We start from the raw sequence: 24,591 nt of genomic DNA on the forward strand, positions 1-24,591 counted from the left end.
CTGAGGGCCAGTGTGCTCCCACAGGGGAGCGCCACTCACCCAGAAGCTGAGCTCATGGCTGGCGAGTGCAGCAGTGGGGGCGAGAGTCTCTCCAGCCCCCGTGGAAGCACTAAGGATGTCCGACTGTAGGAAGTAGGCCTAAGCCATCAGTCAGACATCCCCCGAGGGCTCCCAGACTGTGAGAGGGTGCAGGCCAGGCTGAGGGACCCCCCCAAGTGCATGAATTTTGTGCACCAGACTTCTAGTATATGTATAATATCTATATATCTATTAGCAAATTCTGGTTTTAAATTACAGATGCATCATTTACTATGAAAGAAAGAAAGAAAGAAAGAAAGAAAGAAAGAAAGAAAGAAAGAAAGAAAGAAGAAGAAGAAAGAAAGAAAGAAAGAAAGAAAGAAAGAAAGAAAGAAAGAAAAAAAAAAAGAAAGAAAGAAAGAAAGAAAGAAAGAAAGAAAGAAAGAAAGAAAGAAAGAAAGAAAGAAGGAAGGAAGGAAAAAGAAAAAGAAGAAAGAGAGAGAGTGAGAGAGAGAAAAAAAGGAAGGGAGGAAGGAAGAAAGGAAGGGAGGGAGGGAGGGACGGAGGGAGGGAGGGAGGGACGGAGGGAGGGAGGAAGGAAATATGCACCTCTATGCCCATAACAGCATTATTTACAACTAGAGGCCCGTTGCACGAAGATTCTTGCAATAGGCCTTCCTTCCCCTGGCTTCCTGCACCAGTTTTCCTCTGGTACCTGGCACCCAGGCCTTCACTCTGGCCACCGCCTTCCACCTTTGCTCCGGCTGGGGCCTTCAGTCTTGGCTCCAGCCTGAACGCCTCTGCTTAGCTCCCTCCACCCCCCGCTTTCTCGCTCATAGCAGGCGTCCTGCCCCACCCGGCTGCTCTGCACCTGCATGTGTGCTGCCCAGAGGCCCGGAGCGGCTGGAGGGTGGAGCCGCCTCCATCTTTGTTGGGTTAATTTGCATACTCACTACTTATTGGCTTGTGGGCATCGCAAAGTGATGGTCAATTTGCATGTTTCTCTTTTATTAGTGTAGACTTAGAGGGCCGGTGCACGAAATTCGTGCATGGGGGTGTGTGTCCCTCAGCCCAGCCTGCACCCTCTCCAATCTGGGACCCATCAAGGGCAGTCAGACATCCCTCTCACAATCCAGGACTGCTGGCTCCCAACTGCTCGCCTGCCTGCCTTCCTGATTGCCCCTAACCACTTCTGCCTGCCAGCCTGATCACCCCTAACCACTCTACTGCCAGCCTGATCGATGCCTAACTGCTCCCCTGCCAGCCTATTTTCCCCTAACTGCCCTCCACTGCAGGCCTGGTCGCCCCCAACTTCCCTCCTCTGCTGGCCTGGTCATCCCTAACTGCCCTTCCCTGCAGGCTTGATCGCCCCAACTGCCCTCCCTTGAAGGCCTGGTCCCTCCCAACTGCCCTCCCCTGCTGGCCTGATTGCCCAAAACTGCCCTCCCTTGCAGGCCTGGTCCCTCCCAAATGCCCTCCCTTGCTGGCCATCTTGTGGTGGCCATCTTGTGTCCACATGGGGGCAGGATCTTTGACCACATGGGGGCAGCCATCTTGTGTGTTGCAGTGATGGTCAATCTGCATATTACTCTTTTATTAGATAGGATAGAGGTCTGGTGCACAGGTTGGGGCAGCTGGTTTGCCCTGAAGGGTGTCCCAGATCAGGGTGGGGGTTCCCTTGGGGCGTGGGGCGGCCTGGGCGAGGGGCCTGTGGTGGTTTGCAGGCCGGCCATGCCCCCTGGTGACCCAAGTGGAGGCCCTGGTATCTGGGGTTTATTTATCTTCTACAATTGAAACTTTGTAGCCTGGAGTGAAGCCAAGTTTTCTGCTTGCTCCATGGCGGCAGCCATTTCTATTCGGATTTATGTATCTTCTATAATTGAAACTTTGTAGCCTTAAGCGGAGGCCTGGGCCGGCCAGGGTTGCAGAAGCTTGGCTTCCTCCATCACCGCGGGCAACCCTAGCCTCCTGCTCTTTCCAGCTTTGTGGCTGCCGCCATTTCTGTTTGGGTTTATGTATCTTCTATCATTGAAACTTTGTAGCCTTGAGTGGAGGCTTAGGCTGGCAAGGGCAGGCGGAAAGCTTGGCTTCCTCCATTGCTGGGGAAACCCAAGCCTCCCTCCTTCTCTCTGTGGTCGTAGCCATCTTGGTTGGGTTTATTTGCATATTCACTCCTGATTGGCTGGTGGGCGTGGCTGGTGGGTGTAGCAGAGTGATGTTTAATTTGCATATTACTCTTTTATTAGATAGGATAACCAAGATATGGAAGCAACCCTAGTGCCCATCAATAGAGATTGGCTATAGAAGTAGTAGTACATGTATATAATAGATTATTACTGAACTACTAATAAAATAATGAAATCTTACCATTTACCACAGAATGGATGGACCTAGAGGGAATTATGCTAAGTGAAATAAGTTAGGCAGACAAATGCAAATATCATATTATTTCACAGGACAAAACAAATGAACAAACACAATAGAAACAGACTCATAGATATGGAGAACAAACTGATGGTAGCCATAGAGAAGGTGAGGTATTGGGTGAAAATGTTAAGAGGATCAAAAAGTGCAAATGGATAGTCACAAAATACTCACAGCATTTTGACTATAGTCAAATAATAACTATTTATATAGTCAATAATAACTATGTGTATATGGTGCCAGGTGGGTACTGAAAATATCAGGGGGAGGGAGAACACTTTAAATTATATAATTGTCTAATCACTATGCTATATATCTGAAACTTAAGAAAAAATACATTTTAAATGGTTATCATACAGAGTCTAACTATAGGTTGTTTATATTAATAAAAGCCAAATAACTCCAGAATAAACTTTGGCTTATTGTCAGTAAAGTGGTAAAAGTCTAGGTTCCAGTATGTTCAATGGACGCATAATTCTTTCAGTGGTTATTGAATACTCTACTTGGGAAGGACTGTGCTTGATTCTCAGCCGAGGGAAATCTGTTTTATTGAAAAAGAAAATATTTTCATTTTTTACACTTTATAACAAAGATCTTTCCATGCCCCCCCCCCAAAAAAAAGCTAAATATTCTTAACATATATTAGTTAGAGATTATTTTGACTTATATTGATACATATCTGAAATGAGTATTGACATAAATTGTTAATTTTATTATGCATAATTAATGTGCATAACTAATTATTACAAATTAATGAATTAAGACACCTCTTTTGCTAAGTAAATTTGTATTTGGAATTTTTACTATCAAGGTGTCAACTTCAATTTCTTTGAATACTTTAAAGAAAAACACCTCATTATATATTTTCATAAGCAGCCATTAGACATACATGCCATTCCACATTGTCATCTTCTTTCCCAAGAGTTAACAGCTTGGTGAGTGGATTTCCAGTGATGCCAGGGTCACTCTCCGGGGATGGGTGTCCATGCTTTACAACAAGCGCACTGCTTTGCGTTGAAGGGTGGGGCCGTTGAATAGTCTGATTGAGGATCTGGTGGTCAAGGGTCATGGAGGGTTTTACTTGATGCCTGGCAGGACTTTCCAGGTGTGTGTGGACCTGCAAAATATAAAACAAACAATTGCTATGTGTAACATCATCTGGCATTTCAAAGTTCCATTCTCAACAATTGAATTACTAAGGGCCCGATGCACAAAATTCTTGCAAGAGTAGAACCTCACAGCAACGGCATCGTCTGTAAGGTCGTCCAGAAGGTCGTCTGGAAGATTGTTCTGCTATTCGGCCATTTGGTAAATTTGCATATTATGCTTTTATTATTATAGATGGCAATAAGCACATTATACCATCTAGTTTCTCTCAAATTTATGGTTCAAAGTTTACTAAAATATTTTAAATGCTAACCATGTTTTTAAGAATAACCCTCAAAATTACATGCAAATAAAACAAAATTTGGAATCAATATAAAACTAGCAATACTTTTTGAGGGTCTCAAAAAGAAAGGTTGAAATAATACATAGAAAGTACAGTTGATTCATTATTATTAGTGATTTTTTTATTTCATTAGATTCCTTTACATTACAAATATACTGTAAATATTCTATATGATATAATAACTATCTTTTATTTAATTTTTTAAATTACCCAGGAAGGAGCAGAAACAAGAAATATATATACTAAATATTAAGTGTGGTATTTTATGGGTGGTGAAAATCTAGGTAATTATTTTCACTTTTCTATGTTTTCCAGTTTCTATACCAGGTATATTTTAATTTTTTAATACTCTTATTTTTCAACCTTTCCATATTCCCACTTTATAAAAACAAAACTTTTGTAGAGTCATTATGAATGACAGAAAAAATGGTCTAATATTTTGAAACTCCTTTTTTCAAATCACAGACTTAATATTCTGAGCATCTTCAATCTAGCTGTCATAGTTAACAACATGCCATTATTTGTATGAGGACAACTTTAAGCATTTCAAGCTTTCCTCTTAAAAGCCTCTGAAAGCCTGCCAGCCCCCTTTATATTAACTAAGCTGTGATGTGGATACATTTTCCTCAAGTGGCCTATTATAGACCTAATTAATATTTCCCTCATGTTAAACAATAATAAAGATGGCTGTACAATGCTTATTTTTTGCTTATTTCAGTTACACAAACTACTCCTTGAAGCCCTTAATATGCATTAACTCAGATAAATAGCATTTATGAAGCATTTTGCATTTAAATTAGCTGGTTTGGGGTACCATATTGTAGTAGTTACTTTAGTTTAATTCTGTTATGCTGACATTTTTAGCATTATTTTAATTGTACTGCCATTAAATAATTTTCAGTCATATAACAAAAGATTAAGATTGGTAATAAAGATTTTACATGTTACTAATTATATTACTATGAACTTTAAATTTGTACTAGTAAAATAACATTGCGTTAAAATGCCATGGGTAATTTTTTAGGGTAGCTATTTAGATTATTCTTCAGTTTTAAGTTTATTCTTCTTCATCTGTATGCATTTATGAAATATACATTATAAATACTATTTTCAAATTCACAAATCTGAATCTCTTACACATTGTAACTGAAAGCTAGAGTACATTGTATATCTACAAGTGGAAAATATATCTTCTAACAAAAAGTATGTTGAATCAGAACTTATAACATTAACTAATTCATTTTTCACTTCTCATCCACTGACTAGGAAAGCTTCGTTAGAGTACTTGCATTTGTGTTACATCAGGAGTACAAGAGAAGTCATAGAGGAGATCCCAGGGCCCTTGGAGTTTTCCTTCTAAGACACTATTAATATCAACTACAGCAAAAGCAATAATCCTATCTAATAAAAGAGTAATATGCAAATTAACCATCACTCCACTACACCCACAAGCCACGCCCACCAGCCACGCCCACCAGCCAATCAGGAGTGAATGTGCAAATAAACCCAACCAAGATGGCTATGGCCACAGAGAGAAGGAGGGAGGCTTGGGTTTCCCCAGCAATGGAGGAAGCCAAGCTTTCCGCCTGCCCTTGCCAGCCTAGGCCTCCACTCAAGACTACAAAGTTTCAATGATAGAAGATACATAAACCCAAACAGAAATGGCGGCAGCCACGGAGCTGGAAAGAGCAGGAGGCTAGGGTTGCCCCCGGCGATGGAGGAAGCCAAGCTTTCCGCACACCCTGGCCGGCCCAGGCCTCCGCTTAAGGCTACAAAGTTTCAATTATAGAAGATACATAAATCCCCCAAAAAATGGCTGCCGCCTCGGAGCAAGCAGAAGACTTGGCTCCGCTCCAGGCTACGAAGTTTCAATTGTAGAAGATAAATAAACCCCAGATACCAGGGCCACCGCTTGGGTCACCAGGGGGCATGGCCAGCCTGCAAACCACCACAGGCCCCTCACCCAGGCCGCCCCACGCCCCAAGGGAACCCCCACCCTGATCTGGGACACCCTTCAGGGCAAACCAGCTTGCCCCCACCTGTGCACCAGGCCTCTATCCTATCTAATAAAAGAGTAATATGCAGATTGACCATCACTGCAACACACAAGATGGCTGCCCCCATGTGGTCAAAGATCCTGCCCCCATGTGGACACAAGATGGCCACCACAAGATGGCCAGCAGGGGAGGGCAGTTGGGAGGGACCAGGCCTGCAAGGGAGGGCAGTTGGGGGTGATCAAGCCTGCAGGGAAAGGCAGTTGGGAGGGACCCAGGCCTGCAGGGGAGAGCAGTTGGGGGGGACCAGGCCTACAGGGGAGGGCAGTTAGGGGTGACCAGGCCTGCAGGGGACGGCAGTTAGGGGCAGACAGGCTGGCAGGGGAGCAGTTAGGCATCCATCAGGCTGGTAGGGGAGTGGTTAGGGGGTGATCAGGCTGGCAGGCAGAAGTGGTTAGGGGCAATCAGGAAGGCAGGCAGGCGAGCAGTTGGGAGCCAGCAGTCCTGGATTGTGAGAGGGATGTCTGACTGCCCGTTTAGGCCCGATCCCACCGGGATTGGGCTTAAACGGGCAGTTGGACATCCCTCGAGGGGTCTCAGATTGGAGAGGGTGCAGGCTGGGCTGAGGGACACCCCCTCCCTTGAATTTCTTGCACCAGGCCTCTAGTAATGACAATAATATGCAATAGTTACCAGTCACTGTGCTAAGCAATTTATCCACATTCATATAATCCTTGGTAGAACCTTAGGAGATAGGTATCATTAATCTCTCCATTGCAGCACGTAGATGAAGCCACCAAGACTTAGAGATTAAGTGACTACATGTTATCACTCCTCAAGTAAGGGATAAAGCCAGAATACAGACCCTGCCTTCTTAAACATTACACTTATTGGCTCAGTAATGAATACAACAAATTTAAAATGCCACACAAAGAAGTGTTTTTTAAAAACTAATTAAAAGATAAAACGGTTATAAATCAGGTGTTGAAGAAGATGGTCTTGCATAAGAAGAAAAAGAAGGAAATCGCAAATACAAAATATAAAAATGAAACAATAGAAGACATTGGAAGTCACAAAGTTAATCGTGAAAAGGAACTCATAGAAATGCCTTCCTTTCTCAAAGCAAGACTACCATCTCCTCTTTAGACAGCTCTATACAGAGAGAAAATAAAATATAAAATGGAACCAACTCTAATTCTCCCTAAATTATTGGTTATTTAAGGAATTCCAAAAGTTTAGCAGGCAAAAGTGAAGACTAACTTGGACCCAATCTATGTAACACCTATAAATGAAGCAAAAGAGTCTAAAAGCTCAGTAGAGTAGAAAAAGAATCAATGGAATGTAATTAAGCTACTGCTCAGAAAAATCTCTATATTTTCTAATCATGGACTGATATCAGAACAATGATACAACTAAGTGTAAAACATCAGTTAAATCATATGAGCCAATTTTAAAATAATTTTACATTGCCTGGGATCTAAAGATACACCTATGAAACTATGTACTGGAGCTGTTTTACTGCAGGTACCAGTATTTGTTTGATGAAGTGAATGAAACTGTAGGTGCCATTGTTCATTTATTCACTTATGTAAAAAATATGTTTTCTGCCCTAGCCCAGTAACTCAGTTGGTTGGAGTGTTGTCCCAATACACCAAGTTTGCAGGTTCATTCTCCAGACAGGGCACATACAAGAATCAACCAATGAATATATAAATAAATGAAACAAAAAATTTACTTCTCTCTTTCAAATCAATAAAAATATTTTAAAGAAATATGTTTTCGGTGCCCAGAATGTGTGTATGGAATGGTATACTGAAGGCAGAAAGGAGATAGTTGCAGTGTCTGCCTTCAAATACCTTGCAGTCTAGTCATGGTCTAGACAGGAAAGAAAAATATACGATCTCCAGCGCTGTGTTTACCTTGCTGGCTGCTATATTGTCACATAACCCAGATAATGGCACACAATAGGCTTTTGTTGTTGTTGTTGTTCTTTTTTTTTCTTTTTTCTTTTTTATATTTTTATTGATTTTAGAGAGGAAGGGAGAGGGAGAGAGAGATAGAAACATCAATGATGAGATAAATCATTGATCAGCTGCTTTCTGCACTCCCTCCACTGGGGACTGAGCCCACAACCCAGGCATGTGCTCTTGACCATAATCAAACCCGGGACCCCTCAGTCCACAGGCTGACTCTCTATCCACTGAGCCAAACCAGCTAGGGCCACACGGTAGGCTTTTTAAAATATGTAAACTGCATGTATTCAATGAATTATTGAATGAATGGGTCAACAAAGTAGAGTGAATGATTAACATTAGTGACATTAGAGCGCTTTGGGAATCCACAACAGAAACAGATAAACCATTATCAGAATAACAGTCTTAACCTAACAAGCTGAAGCAGCTATGTATTGTGATTTGATTCATTAACCTGTGAAAGAGATTAAGATCATCTAGATATAGGGAAATTTTGCTATTGAAAACAATAAGTAAATGATACCTCCAGAACTATGCATTATGTCTCAATATCATCACTCTGCTACTGGAAACTAAATATAATAATGGTCAGTTTAAGCCCAAAGTTTTCTCTATGTACAGATATCTGTTTTATTTCACTTAATATATTTTTTATTTATAGTCTCCTTGTTTGCTGAAAGATTGTAAACAAACAGGAGTTGTGAATGTGGTGAGAGGTAGTTGCACCAGAAAATGTAGGCTGAAGATTAATATTGTAATTGAATATAAAATTTAATCATGAGCATCCTGGCAGCCAAGAAAAAAAGGACACTAAATATATATATTTATAATTATAGACATGTATTACTATATATATATATATATATATATATATATATATTAGGTAGAACTTGTGATATTGCAGATATTTGACCATTGTTTTGTACAAAATGTCAGTTCCATGTGATTTAATCAGAGGCAAGACAGTCATGCAGGGGAAAATCTAGGCCATGCACTATAACATCCACTATATTTATTTTTTGATCAAAGACTCACAGAATAATATGAATCAGCTCAAGTAAAAAGGCCAAAATATATCATTTGGTACTGATCTGACTGAAACTTTGATAGCACTTACAAAGGCAGAGTAGTGTTTTCAAAGCCAATTATCCTGCAGACTCCATATTTGGGTACACAAACCCAAAGGATCACCTGGTTAGATCATTACCCCATCAATTGTCTCAAACTAGGCTTTAGATAGAATTGTGTGGTATATGTTTTTTTAAGTTCCATTATTTGAAGTTATAAAACTTGCCTTAAAATTGTTTAAAGAAATCTGTTTCAAATGTAGTTAAATTCCCAAATTATAATAGAGAGATGTAGGTCTTTTTAAAAAATCACAAATATAGGTATTGTGGTTACCAGAGGTGAAGGGGATGGGGGAGTTTGAAGACAGTAGAGGGAGTCAATATACTAGTATGGTGATGGTAGGGGATTAAATTTATAAGCTCACAATGCAATATACAGATGATGTATTACAATATCGTATACCTGAAATGTATATAATCTTATTAACCAGTGTCACCCCAATAAATTTATTTAAGAAGAAATATATGTATTAATGAGCTATAAAAATGCTTAGACCAATTAACAAGAGAGCCCAAACAATGTGCTTAATGAGTAATCTGAAGTATTTTTTTTAAATTAAGTATAGATCAATGGAACAAAACAGAGAACCCAGAAATAAACTCGTGCCTTTATGGTCAATTAATGTTTGACAAATGAGACAAGAGGATACAATGGAGGAAAGACAGTCACTTCAATAAAGGTGTTTGGGAAATTGAACAGGTACATGCAAAAAAAATGAAAGTAGACCACCAACTTACACCATGCACAAGAATAAACTCAAAATGTATAAAATATTTAAATGTATATCACAGAACCATAAAAATTCTAGAAGAAAACATAGGCAGTAAAATCTCAGACATCTCTCATAGCAATGTTTTTGTTGATATATCTCCTAGGGAAAGAGAAACAAAACAAGACAATTTAAAAAATGGGACTACGTCAAACTAAAAAGCTTCTGCATTCTGCACAGCAAAAAAAAAAAAAAAAAAAAAAATCTACAAAATAAAAAGGGAAGCCACTGTAAGGGAGAACATATTTTCAATGATATACCTAATAAGGAGTAATTTCTAAACTATAGGGTTTCCCCCAAAAATGTATATACATACTTTGAATAATTATAATGGCAGTCTTTGTTAAAATACTTTTCATTTTCAAATTTGAGCTATCAGCTGTTAAAATGTGTATATATTTTTTGAGACACCCTGTATATATAAAGAACTTATACAACTTAACACCAGAAAGACAAACAATCCAATTTTAAAAAATGGGCAAAGGTGTCAAGGTTGGGTGGCTCAGTCGGTTGGGGCATCGTCCCATGCACCAAAATGTTGTGGGTTTGATTCCTTGTCAGAGCACATGCCTAGGTTGCAGATTTGATCCCTGATTGGGGGGCATACGTGAGGCAACTGATTGTTGTTTCTCTCTCAAATCTATGATTCTCTCTGTGTGTCGCTGTCTCTCTCTGTCTCTCTTTCTCTTTCTCCCTTCCTCTCTCTCTGAAATCGATGGAAACATCTCCTCAAGTGAGGATTTTAAAAAATGGGCAAAGGACATGCATAGATATTTTTCCAAAGAGAGAGAGGCCATACAGAGGCCAATAGACATATGAAAAAATGTTCAGTGTCACTAATCTCAGAGAAATGCAAATTAAAACCATAATGACATGTCATTTCATATCTTCCAGAATGGTTATCTTCAATAAATCAACAAACAACAAGTGCTAGCAAAGATGTGGCAAAAAGGGAACCCTAGTACACTGTTGGTGGAAATGAGGATTGGTGTAGCCATTGTGGAAAACAGTATGGAGTTTCCTCAACAAATTAAAAATGGAACTGCCTTTTGACCCAGTGATCCCACTTCTAGGTATTTATCTTAAGAATTCCAAAATACCACTCGGAAAAAATATATGCACCCCTATGTTCATAGCAGCGCTATTTACAATATTTAAGATCTGGAAACGGCCCAAGTGCCCATCAGTAGATGAATAGATAAAAAGGCTGTGGTACACTTACACAATAGAATGATATGCAGCAGTAAAAAAGAAGGAAATCTTACCTTTTGCAATATCCTGGATGGACCTGGAGAGTATTATGCTAAGTGAAAGAAAACAGTCAGAGAAAGACAAATACCATATGATCTCACTTATATATGGAATTTAATGAACAAAATAAAATGATGAACAATATAGAAACAGAGGCATGGATACATGGAATCAGACTAACAGTTGTCAGAGGGGAGGCAGGAGTCCAGGATTGCATGGAAATGGTGAAGAGATTAGCCAAAGAACATATGTAAACCCATAGTGTGGTGGTGACCATAGGGAGCGGGGACAGGCTGGGAAGAGAAGGTCAAAGGGAAGGAAAATGGGGGACATCTGTTGTAGTAGTGACAACAATAAAAAATAAAGCTAAAAAATGATTAATCACACAAACTCCTGCAAGTACAATGAGCTAAAGGAAAGGAGTTGGTCAGGAAGGAAAAAAAAGCATTGTCATGGTTGTAGAAAACATAATCATTGGGGAATCACAATCACAAAAACAAAATGTACGTATCTACGATCTTTATTTTTCCCCTTTTTCTATTCTTGCTTTTTGAACTACACTAGATACAGGAATTTTGCTTTTTGGAGAGATTTGAAGGAAATTCTTGCAAAAGCAGCCTAATACCATAGAGAAAAGTTGGATCTCATTCTCTGACATTAGCAGTTTAAACAACAGAAGATGATTCAGAGTATCAAATACCTGATATCTTTTTTTCTTCAAAGTTAAGATCAATCTTGGAAGTTTTCAACTCTATAAATTAGCAAATATTTAGTTAGAAATTAGTTAATATTAAGAAAATCTTAGGTGGTCCAATTTGCATCTGGATTTAAAATGTCCTGCTGGGTGGAAGAGCAGAGAAGGAATGTGAGCCAGCCACGCAGTGCTAACTGGAAAGACTCTCAAAGTCCCCATGTCGAGTCATTCTCATCTTCACACAGTGGTTTTCAACTTATGCTCTTAGATCAGCCGCGGGCAAACTACGGCCCGCAAGCCGGATCCGGCCCGTTCGGCTGTTCTATCGGGCCCGCGGAGCCGAAAGAGCAGAGGGTTCTCTTGCTCTCCCCTCCACTCCTTTACTTTGAATTTATATTAGTTCACACAAACACCCCATCCATGCTTTTGTTCCGGCCCTCTGGTCCAGTTTAAGAACCCATTGTGGCCTCGAGTCAAAAAGTTTGCCCACCCCTGAGATACATGAATTCATGCCCCCAATTTATTTTTCAATGTTCTACACTATCATCTTTTGACCTAATTCTTATATGGGTTTCAGAATTCATCCAGTGGATAGCAATCGGGAGAGTATATTGTACAAGGAAATTTTAGAAATAAATAAATAGTCATACTAAAAAACAAAACAAAAAACCTTTAGAGGACTCCACAAACCCTGTGCATATAAGGTGTACATGTCATATTTACTAGTTGTCCTTAAATATTGCTATGTATTTATATTCATGCAAGCTTGTATATATTTTAGCTTCTTTAAAAATGCTACCTTTTAGCTTAAGCAAAGTAAGCCAAATAGAGAAATAGAAGTATCACATAATCTCACTCATATGTGGAATCTAATGAACAAAATAAACTGATGAACAAAATAGATCCAGACACATAGAAGCATGGAACAGACTGATGAATCTCAGAGGGAAGGCAGGGGTAGGAGGTGGGTGGGGAGAGATTAACTGGGGAACTTATATGCATTTGTGCATAGCCCAGGGACACAGACAATAGTGTGGTGAAGGCTTGGGAGGGGTGGGTACGGGGTGGAAGGGGCCAATGGGGGAAAATGGGGGGACATGTGTAATACTTTTAACAATAAAGATAATTTTTAAAGGTTATCTTTTGATAAAGAAAGCATAAGATATGGTAAAAGCCCTCCCTCAGCTAATTCTTTCAACAGTCACTCAGCAAACAATTAATGAGAGTTTGCTCTTTGTTAGAGCCAGTCCTCTGGGAAAGTCATTCCTCTCCAGAAAGCAGGTCTGTGATCCATGTGTCACCATCCACCTGGAGACCATTTATCTAAACGGAGGTCACAGAGTCTGGGAGGTCACCTTCTGGGTACTAGTCTTTTGAAACTCAATACTAAAAAGTGATGGGAGACATCATATAAGAAATTAGCTCAGTAACAAGACTCTTTATCACCATTAATTTGACTAGTCAAACAAATTAATCAAGCAAACATGGGCACCTACCTAGTAAGCATGTAGAACTATCTGCAAGGACAGAAAGAAATATATTCAGTCAGAAATACATTTCTTGTAAATATATTACCAGGTGATAATGAATAAAAACATACCAAACACACACACACACACACACACACACACACACACACACACACACACACATATCAAAAAGCAAGGTAGACATTCCCAATCACTATGACAGTATTTAATTTTGTTAATTTTGTACTAAACCTTGAATTTAATAAATGAAGTAAAATCTTTGACTTCACAAGTGAGTAATAGGTAACTATTAATTATGTTCCAACTATCAGAGGTTTATAAGAGGAAATCTATTTTGGGGGGCTTATGAATCTACTACCTCCTAGGTATCTACTTATAAAAGCTATATGACATTTGTTAAGGTTCTGTAGTAAAGATTAATAACTCATTTCTTCAACCCTCACTTTCTTCACAGTAGTCTTTGGATATTTATATACCCATAAATCTCATCTTGACTAAAACTAAAATTATATAGTCTAGCTTGTCTGATTGAGATATAACAACTGAACAAAGTAAGGCTCAGTTCATCAAAAGTTTTACTTAGCTTCTGAATAAATGTCAGCATATTTCAGTGGAGTATTATATAATCCAAAGCTATTTGAAAGATACTCACATAAAATATGATTGTAATATATTCCTTCAGTCCCAATCATTTGAATGTGGATAATTCCAATAGTGTGTCTCTGAAGAGTGATACACACTTAAAAGACTTTAGGAGGCATGAATGTTATTAATCAGAGTTTTCCTAATTCAATAGTGTTCTAGCAGTAAAAATGCTTGCACTTCACAAGCACTCATATTTGCACTATAAAGTCTAAGCTTCCCTTGTAAATCTCTTACAATTAATCCAATTCCATCTACTGTATTGATTTGTTTTGTTTATGTTAGTATCTCAGTAAAATTACCATTTTATACCTTTAAAAGAATTAGATAAAGCAGCAATAGCTGTGGTTTATTTAGACTAATATGTTTTGGAAGAGTATGTGTATTTGGAGTTTTTGAACCATAGACATCAATCAAGAATCACATTGAGACTGACCAGCTCATGTTGGCTTCAAAATAATACAAGAGCCAGCCATGCACACACTAATGTCAACTGGCAACATCAGCAATAGCTAGAATAGGTTAATATGAAACATGCAAAAATATTAAGCCACAATGCTTTAAAATATATTTGACATTGTGTTCACAGATTTAGCATTCATTAATTCTATCAATATTTTTGAGTGCCTACCATACATTAGGTTTTATGTTACTTTTTAAACTTTCGGAATAAAATTATGAACAAATTTGACATAATCCAGTCTTCAAAGAGTTCACAGTCTAGCCCTGACCGGTTTGGCTCAGTGGATAGAGCTCGGCCTGTGGACTGGAGGGTCCCAGGTCAGGGGCATGTACCTTGGTTGCAGGCACATCCCCAGTAGGGGGTGTGCAGGAGGCAGCTGATCGATGTTTCTCTCTCATCGATGTTTCTAACTCTCTAACCCTCTCCTTTCCTCTCTGTAAAAAATCAGTAAAATATATTTTTTTAAAAAAGAGTTCACAGTCTATTAGAAGATGTGGATAATTAAACATCCTATCTAATAAAGAGGGAATATGCTAATTGACCCTCACACTATCACAAAGATGGTGGCGCCCACAGCCAATAAAGAGGGAATGCGCTAATTGACTGCCCTGACCTCAAAGATGGCGGTGCCCACAGCTACAAAATGGCAGTACCCAGTTCCCTCAGCCCCACCGGGACAGCAAGTGTCCTGCCTCCAGAGTCCCCCAGTCACTTCAGGCCCCCAGCCACCCAGGGTTGGCCTGAGGTGCAGGCAAGCCTTGGATGGCGGCTGCCCAGCAGCCCAGGGCCTCCCGAGGCTCAGGTAACCAGGGCCGGCCGAGGCTTGCACTGCCAGCAGTGGCAGCAGCAGAGGTGTGATGGGTGTCACCTTCCCCTGATTGTCGGGTCGCCTTCCACCCCTGAGGGCTCCCGGACTGTGAGAGGGGGCAGGCCGAGCTGAGGGACCCCCATCCAGTGCATGAATTTTCATGCACCAGACCTCTAGTATAATTATAACACAATGTAATAAACCCGATGACATCAAAAGTTCTCACAAAATCAAGCAGAAAGACCTAGATAAAAATGGGAACAAATCATTCAAATGATAGTTATCTCTGAAAAAAGTCAGTTTCTGCTACTAATTTTACTAATTTATTTGCTTAACAAATATATGCATGTCTATATATGCTAGCTAGCCACTTGGGTTGGTAATTATGGTGAGCAAAGTCAAGCATGGTAAGCAAAGTCTCTCTCCTCACATAGCTCATGGAGAGGTGAACGAGACAGATTTTTAATCAAACAATCACTCAAATGACTGTAAATGTTCAAGTGCTATACATGATAGGAAGTATAAGCATGTAGAAAAATATTAGACAGAAGTTAGGGGTACATTTCCTGAGGAAGGAACGATAGGGCTGAATCTGGAAAATGACAGGAAGCAACTAGAGGGAGTGTATAGAAAAAGCATTCCAGGGAAGTGGAGCAGCATGTGCAAAAACCCTGGTGGGAGGAAGCAAGATGAGAACAATGCGCTGAGAGGAAATAATGGACTAGATCAGAGAGATTATGATGTGCTATGAAGTGAGTAAGGAAGTAGGACAAATCCATAAAATTCTTTAAGTACAGAAAGGTATCTTATTTTTCTTTATCATAAGGAAGGGGACATAGTAGTTTGGTTGGGTGAATTTTAGAGGTGTAAAATGATAAAGTCCAGGAAAGAGCTGCTTGTCCTAGGTCCATGTGAACAGGGTAAAGTGGTCCCGTGGAAACAAGTAGCTGGATTCCACGAATGTTAGAAATTGATTAAGAAATGAAACCTGAGTTTTCTGGCTTAAGTAGCTGAATGGATAGTTTTGCCCAGAGAGAGAGGAAACTGGGTCTTGGGGAGGGAATCTTAAGTTTGATTTTGAATACATTGAGTTTGTGATGTTTTGAAGGTGGTCAAGAGGATATGTGAAGGGGGCAGCTGGGTCTGAAAATCAGAAGTAAGGTATGGGCTGTGTATACAATTCATGTAGTATCTATACTTAGGTGATAACTGATGAGATGGTCATTAGAGGATGTACAAAATTATAAGAGGAGAGGCCTGGAACAAAACAGGGAGACTCCCAAGTTCTAACTACATTTAGGAAAATCTATTTTCCCCAAGGTTCCATTGATTAGTTTCACACATTTTGCAAAATGCTTATTTGACGTTTGGGTGTGTTATATTTTCAGGTAAATACTAGAAGGGGTCAATGGGGTGAAAAAGGGGGACATCTGTAATACTTTCAGCAATAAAGGTAAATTTTTAAAAAAGAATAGTCTACTAAATAATACATTGACTAAAAAAAAAATTATGTATGAAAAGTTTAATTTCACAGAACAGTTTTCTATATGCATTACTGTAATTCTAAAAAAAGAATAGTCTACTAAATAATACATTGACTAAAAAAAAGTAAGTATGTATGAAAAGTTTAATTTCACAGAACAGTTTTCTATATGCATTACTGTAATTCTAAACTTATACTGAAAAGCCCAGTAAGTGTGTGCATTTACCAGTCACCTCCAGTAAATAAATGCACAGGGCTGGAGCATGGCTTAGTACAGGTGGGAACATCAGAGGGTGGGTTAAAACTGCTGCAGAGGAATCTCAGAGGGAAGTGGGAGGGAGGTGGGAAGAGATGAACCAAAGAATGTATATGCATATATGCATAACCCATGGACACAGAGAATAGTATGGTAGGCCTAGGGGGGACGGGTGCCAGGTGGAGGGGACCAATGTGGGGAGGAGGCAGGGGATGTCTGTAATATTTTCAACTGAAAGGGCGGGGAGAGACCGACTCCATGTTCCCTTTGTTCCATGTCCTCCACCTCGTAGAGTCAGGTTCCCGCCCTAGAACCTCTCCAAGAGCCCAACCCACACTTTTGAATTAACCAATAGAAATGCAAGAGGAAAGTAAGCCGTGCCCTGCCCCATGTGCAACCTGACCCCGACCAATCAGTGGAGGCCACACTACCTCACCCCTCCTACCTCTCCCAGGCCCCCTATAAATCAGCACGTTTGGGGCCTGGGGCTCTCTCTCTGCCTCCTGCCGCTACGTCAGCGAGTGTGGTGGACGGGGAGCTCAAGCTAGCTCGAATAAAGGCTCTTTGCTTTTGCATCGGACTCGGCTCCCTGGTGGTCTTTGGGGATCATGAAATCTGGGCATAACATTTGGGGGCTCGCCCGGGATCCCCAAAACCCTCAAGGGACCCCGATCCAGAGAGTCTGACTGGCCACGGTAGGTGTCTGTCTGTTCCTTGTCTCTTTTGTGTGAGCTCATTTCTGGATCTCTGGCAGTGCCCGAAGCGGTCTAGGTGGATGCACTGGAGATCCACGGGTGGGAGGAATCAGGAGACATCCCGATCCTCCTTCAGGAGGGACGTGTATTCCCCTCAAACCTCTGGGACCGATCGGCGTGAGGCCGTCGTCCACCTTTCGGTTTTGTCAGTTTTGTTCCAATGGACTCGCGTTGGAAAGCTTGTCTCAAGGGCCCTTTGTTTGTCTGCGTCTGTGTTTTTCTGTTTTGTTTTGTGGACTCTCTTGACGGACATCATGGGACAGACTCAAACCACTCCTTTAAGCATTATGGTTGATCATTTCAAAGAGGTTAAAGGAAGAGCTAGCAACCTCAGTGTAGAGGTCCGGAAGGGCTGGTGGTAAACTTTTTGTTCTATGGAGTGGCCGACTTTTAGTGTCGGTGGCCGCCGGAGGGGACCTTCGACCTCCCCACCATCCACTGGGTGAGGGACATCATCTCTCAGCCCAAGAAGGGACATCCTGATCAACTTCCTTACATTATTACTTGGCAGGACCTTGTGGAAGATCCACCCTCCTGGCTTAAGCCCTTTCTGTCCCCATGCCCCCCGGAGCCGAAACCCATACTTGCTTTGCAGGAAACGGAGAAGGTGAAGAAGAAGAAGGACCTCACCCCGCCATCAGCTCCCCTCTACCCTGTCTTTCAGGGGGGAACTGAAGAGAAACTAATCTTTCCTCCCTCATATAAGCCCCCTAGGAGTCCACAGGGGGGCGATCCTCCCACGCAAAGGGAAGCAGACACCACAGGGGGGGGAGGGGGCGGATTTCCTGGAGCGGCTGGGGGCGGAGTTCTGGGAGCGGCTGCGATTCCAGTGGGAAGCCCGCCTCTTACTAGACAAAGGGCTCAGAGGGAACTCTCTGTCACAGCCCCGAATCCACTATTAAAACCCTACCTTTATGAGCCGCGGGGCCCCCAGATGCGGATGGCAATCAACCCCATCACTATTGGCCTTTCGCCACTAGTGACCTTTACAACTGGAAGTCTCAGAATCCTAAGTTCTCTGAGAAGCCAGCAGGGCTTATTGATCTGTTAGATTCTGTCCTTTTCACCCACCAGCCCACGTGGGACGACTGCCAACAGCTTTTACAGGTCCTGTTCACAACTGAGGAGAGGGAAAGAATCCTCAATGAGGCCCGGAAAGTGGTTCCAGGCGTAGACGGGAACCCAACCACCAACCCGGTCCAGATAGATGTCTCTTTTCCCTTAACTAGGCCTGAATGGGATTTCAACACGGCAGAAGGTAAGGAGAGGCTCTGGATCTACCACCAGACTCTAATGGGGGGTCTCCGAATGGCTGCTAGAAAGCCAACTAATTTGGCCAAGGTAGGGAATGTTCAGCAGGAAAGGGATGAGTCTCCAGCTGTCTTTTTAGAATGGATCATGGAGGTATACCGCACCTACACCCCCATGAATCCAGAAGCTCCTGAAAACAAGGCAGCTGTGATCATAAGCTTTGTAAACCAATTGGCTGGGGATATTAAAAAGAAACTGAAAAAAAGGATAGGTTGGGGGAGAAGAGTTTAAAGGACCTACTGGAGGTAGCTGAGAAGGTGTATAATAACAGGGAGCCCCCGGAAGAAAGGCAGGCTCACGCTGCGGCAGCTGCTAGCAGCAAACAAACCCAAGACCTAGCTAAGATCCTGCTCGCCACCACCGCGGACTCTTCCGAGGAACAGAACCGTCGTCTCCGCCGACTCGCCGGCAACCAGGAGGACGGTAAGGGGACCGCCCGGGATGGGAGGCGGAAGCTGCAGAAAGATCAGTGTCCTTACTATAAGGAGATAGGGCACTGGAAACAAGAGTGTCCGAAAAGGGCCAGCAAAAAGGGAGGCGAAGCAGATCGAGTGAAGGTCCTGGAGCTAGATGAACTGAGTGATTAGGGGAGTCGGGGTTCGGAACCCCTCCCCGAGCCCAGGGTAACTCTTAGAGTGGAGGGGACCTCCATTGACTTCCTTGTCGACACCGGAGCGCAACACTCGGTCCTCTGTACGCCTCAAGGAAAATTAACAAATAAGAAGTCTTGGGTACAAGGGGCAACTGGTATGAGCCAGTATTCATGGACTACCCGAAGAACGGTGGATTTAGGGACGGGACGGGTATCCCACTCTTTTATGGTAATTCTGGAATGCCCCTACCCACTGTTAGGACGAGACTTGCTCACTAAGATCGGAGCTCAGATAACTTTCAGACAAGAGGGGCCTCAGGTTACTGATGGCAAGAGCCACTCCATTCAGGTCCTGACCATAAGGCTGGAGGATGAGTACCAGCTTCACCAAAAAGTCTCTCCAATAGAAGGCAGCACGGACGAATGGCTGCAGGAGTTCCCCACGGCTTGGGTGGACACAGGGGGAGTGGGGCTTGCCACCCACAGGGCCCCAGTCCTGGTAGAGTTAAAACCAGGGGAAGGCCCGGTGAGAATCAAACAGTACCCCATGACTCAGGAAGCCCGGAAGGGAATTCAGCCACACATTCGGAGACTGGGGGGCCTAGGGTTGCTGGCCCTGCCAGTCTGCCTGGAACAGCCCCCTCCTGCCAGTCAAGAAGCCCCACATGAATGACTACCGGCCGGTACAGGACCTCTGGGAAGTAAATAAAAGAGTTATGGACATACATCCAAAGGTCCCCAACCCATACACTCTCTTAAACTCTCTGGCGCCCTCCCGTGTCTGGTAGATTTGAAGGATGCCTTTTTCAGTTTTCCGCTAGCACCCTGCAGTCAACCCCTGTTCACCTTCGAGTGGCATGACCCGGAAGAGGGCTACAGCGGACAACTGACATGGACTCGGTTGCCTCAGGGGTTCAAGAACTCGCCCACCATCTTCGACAAGGCCCTGCACGAGGACCTGGGAATCCTAGAGCAAGTGCATGGGCTCCGGAAGGACCTGACCGACCAGCCCCTTCCAGATGCAGACGTCACCTGGTTCACGGATGGAAGCAGCTTCGTACGGGATGGGATCAGGTATGCGGGTGCAGTTGTAGTCACTGAAACGGACACTGTATGGGCAGAGGCTCTGCCCTCCGGGACGTAAGCCCAGAGAGCAGAGCTTGTGGCCCTCACCAAGGCCCTGACACTGGGAGCTGGAAAGCGGCTCAACATCTACCCAGACAGCCGGTATGCGTTCGCCACCGTTCACGTTCATGGGGCAATCTACCAAGAGAGAGGGTTACTAACAGCAGAGGGGCGGACTATAAAGAATAAACAGGAGATACTCGACTTACTCTCAGCCTTAAGGCTCCCTGCCAAATTGGCCATCATACACTGCCAAGGACACCAGAAGGCTGACGACCCAGTGGCAAGAGGAAACTGCAGGGCTGACCAGGCGGCCAAGGCAGTAGCCCTTTCTCTGATCCCCACCATGGCCCTACAGCTCCCAGACCCAGGAGACCCAGTTCTGCCAGTTCAGCCAGGATATTTACTGGAGGAGTTACAGCGCATTAGGAAGCTTCCCCAAGCAAAGGACGAGAAGGGGTGATGGTATATGCTGGAAGACATCTTGCCCAGGTACGGTTTTCCCACTGTGATAGGGTCAGACAATGGACCAGCTTTTGTCTCGCAGGTAACGCAGGCAGTGGCCAAGGCCATTGGGGCAAATTGGAAATTGCATTGCGCTTATAGGCCCCAAAGCTCAGGGCAAGTAGAGAGGATGAATAGAACTCTAAAAGAGACCCTTACCAAATTGACCATGGAGACTGGCAGGGACTGGGTGGCTCTCCTTCCATATGCCCTTTACCAGGTTAGAAACTCCCCTTACACCCTGAGTTTTACTCCTTATGAGATCATGTTCGGCCGGCCACCCCCTATTATCCCTAACCTTAAAGCCAAATTTCTTACAGAATTTGAAAGTCAAGAACTGTTTCTTTCCTTGAGAGGGCTCCAGAGGGTGCATGAGAACATTTGGCCGTGCCTCTGCACTATCTACGAGACCGGCCCAGCCCCGACTCCTCATCAGCATAAGCCCAGGGACTGGGTCTATGTCAAGAGACACCACCGGGAGACCCTTGAGCCACGTTGGAAGGGTCCCTACGTCGTGGTGCTGACGACCCCCACCGCTCTCAAGGTAGACGGCATCGCGACCTGGGTCTATCACACTCACGTCTGGTCAGCGGACCCATCTGTGATCCGGGAAGACTTCATCACCAAATGAAGCATCGATCGAGATCAACGCAACCTGCTCAAGCTCAAGCTACGGCGTGCTCGACCTGCCTGATGCTAGTAACCTTACTCGCAATCACTCCTGCTACCGGGAGCCCCCACACTCCCTATAATGTTACCTGGCAAATTATAGACACCAACTCAGGGGTGATTCTCAATTAGACTTCTCAAGCCCATCCCAAAGGCACTTGGTTCCCTGAGCTGCGGGTGGACATCCAGACTCTCTTTCCCAGAATCTACCCCCCACCGTACTGTACATCTGCTGCGATAGGCACAGGGATTAAGGACCACCTATTTCTACGTCTGCCCCGAGCACTCGCGAACTCTGTGGAGGCACTGGAGACTATTTCTGTGCTTCCTGGTCATGCGTCTCAACTGGACACATTTGGTGGGAGGCCCCGAGAAAGGGTGACCTGATCACCGTTGGATGGCTGCCTGCCCCACCTTGTCCCCTGAGAGGTCGTAGCCACTGAAACCCCATGAGCATTTCCTTCACAGGAGAGGGAAGGAAGGCTACCGGATGGGACACCGGGAAGACTTGGGGACTCTGATTTTATCAGTGCAGGGAATTTGGGATGGTGTACCCTCGTGACCCAGGAATGTTGTTCAGTAGAAATACAAACCGACCCATGATTGGACCTGTAAGTTTCAAGACAAGGGGGGAATGAAAGGGCGGGGAGAGACCGACTCCATGTTCCCTTTGTTCCATGTCCTCCAACTCGTAGAGTCAGGTTCCTGCCCTAGAACCTCTCCAAGAGCCCAACCCACACTTTTGAATTAGCCAATAGCAATGCAAGAGGAAAGTAAGCTGTGCCCTGCCCCCATGTGCAACCTGACCCCGACCAATCAGCGAATGCCACACTACCTCACCCCTCCTACCTCTCCCAGGCCCCCTATAAATCAGCACGTTTGGGGCTGGGGCTCTCTCTCTGCCTCCTGCCGCTGTGTCAGCGAGTGTGGTGGACGGGGAGCTCGAGCTAGCTCGAATAAAAGCTCTTTGCTTTTGCATCAGACTCGGCTCCCTGGTGGTCTTTGGGGATCACAAAATCTGGGCATAACATCAACAATAAAGATAAATTAAAGAAAAAACTGCTGCAGAAAGTCACACCTCTGGACAACAGAACCAGTTACCACAGGTGATGTGGTGTGATCATGTACTACTCATTTGCTGAACATTGTTTACCAGTGGTCACTCTTGGATTTAAATATGTGGAATATGTAGACTACAGGTGTTGATATGTAATATTTATTTCAGGGGAATTAGTACAATGTTTTTTCCAACATAGGGCCTATTCACTAAAACTTATTAAAAACAGCAGTGAATAAATAACAAAAAGTAACTAGTTAATTTCATTATAAACAAATCTTGCATATTAAAATTAACGTGTTAATTTTCACATATGACATATGGGCCAGAAATTTTGTCCTTTAAATTCAAAGTCTATTAAGTCAAGGTCTGAAAAATTGAGGGTTTACTGTATGTAGAAAGGACTATGCTATATGCTTTGCATATATTTTTCTCATTTAACCTTATAATATCATAAATAAAAAACTCAAGTGGGTCATCACAATTAGATTTTAAAATAGTGCAATATATAATTGCTTGTTATTTTCCAAAAATATTATGTATTCAAATTCAATTTTCAAATTCAATTTGAATTTTTAATACATAATATTTTTTAAATAAAATCTCTTGATACTATATAAAGAACTAATGAGATGAAGATATGTCCTTTCCAGCCCTAGTCGGTTTTGCTCAGTGGATAGAGCATTGGCTTGCGGACTGAAGGATCCTGGGTTCAATTCCAGTCAAGGGCATGTACCTTGGTTGCAGGCTTCTCTCTGGCTCAGGCCCTGGTCAGGGCATGTACAGGAGGCAACCAACTGATATGTTTCTCTCACATCGATATTTCTCTCTGTTTTTCCCTCTTTCTTCCACTCTCTGAAAATCAATGGAAAAATATCCTTGGGTGAGGATTAAAAAAAAAAGAAAAAGATATGTCCTTTCCAATTCAATAAACCAATTCTATGAATGAAAAATGTATTGTTCCATTATTTAAGAATAAATTATCCAGGTATAACATTATATTTTGTATTATTAGTCATATTTGTATTTGGTGCTACTGGCTACATTTAAATAAGATAATACTATTGTTTATATGGCTTTTTAGAAGTTTCTTATACAACTCAATTGTTTCCTCTATGTATGGAAAGCACATTAAGTAATGTGCTTTCCATACTTATTACTGAATCTAGCTTAAGTTAATTACTTAAGCTAGATTCAGTAAATTTTCTTAAATTTCTTTTCATGAAGATGTTTAGCTAACTGAAATAATGCTGAAGCATTAGTATCATTATGACTACTTTTATAAAGCAAAATACATTTTGCGTCAGAAATCAACAATTGTATTTAAATGATGCTTTATACTTTACAGTTACTTTCAACTTAAAACATAGCTCTCATGAAATGCTTGAATGTATTATTTGATTCATCCTTGGTATAGTAACATTTTGATATTATTTTCATTATGAAGTTGTGAAAGTTCTTTCAAGGATGCAGAGAATAAAGGAGAAACAAGGCAGAATTTTTTAAAAGGTCATAAATCAAATATCTTGGAAAGTCATCAACTGCATTTTTTTTTAAATTCACATGTTCTAAAATAGCACTAAAGCCATTCATCAGGACAAGTGGGATAAAAATCAAACCTCCCTATAATTCTTGCTATCTTTTGTATCGTTCTGTTACTAATACATTATATTTAATTATATCTTACGGGTTAGATTTGGCAAAATATCAATAGATTATCAACATATACAGACCT

General features: G+C 42.3%; 1 protein-coding gene across 1 annotated transcript in view; it reads right to left on the reverse strand.

Annotated features, from left to right (window-relative positions):
• TFEC (transcription factor EC) overlaps window positions 1-24,591 on the reverse strand; it is a gene marked incomplete at its 5' end in the record, with an annotated part of 94,037 nt that overhangs the window by 51,956 nt on the left and 17,490 nt on the right. Inside the window, one exon of the mRNA XM_080663895.1 lies at window positions 3,332-3,559. Coding sequence (XP_080520021.1) covers window positions 3,332-3,559 — 228 coding nt within the window. The remainder of the gene's footprint in view (window positions 1-3,331; window positions 3,560-24,591) is intronic.

The sequence above is a fragment of the Plecotus auritus genome, assembly GCF_963455305.1.
Source record: "Plecotus auritus genome assembly, chromosome: 4".
NCBI classification, from domain to species: Eukaryota; Metazoa; Chordata; class Mammalia; order Chiroptera; family Vespertilionidae; genus Plecotus; species Plecotus auritus.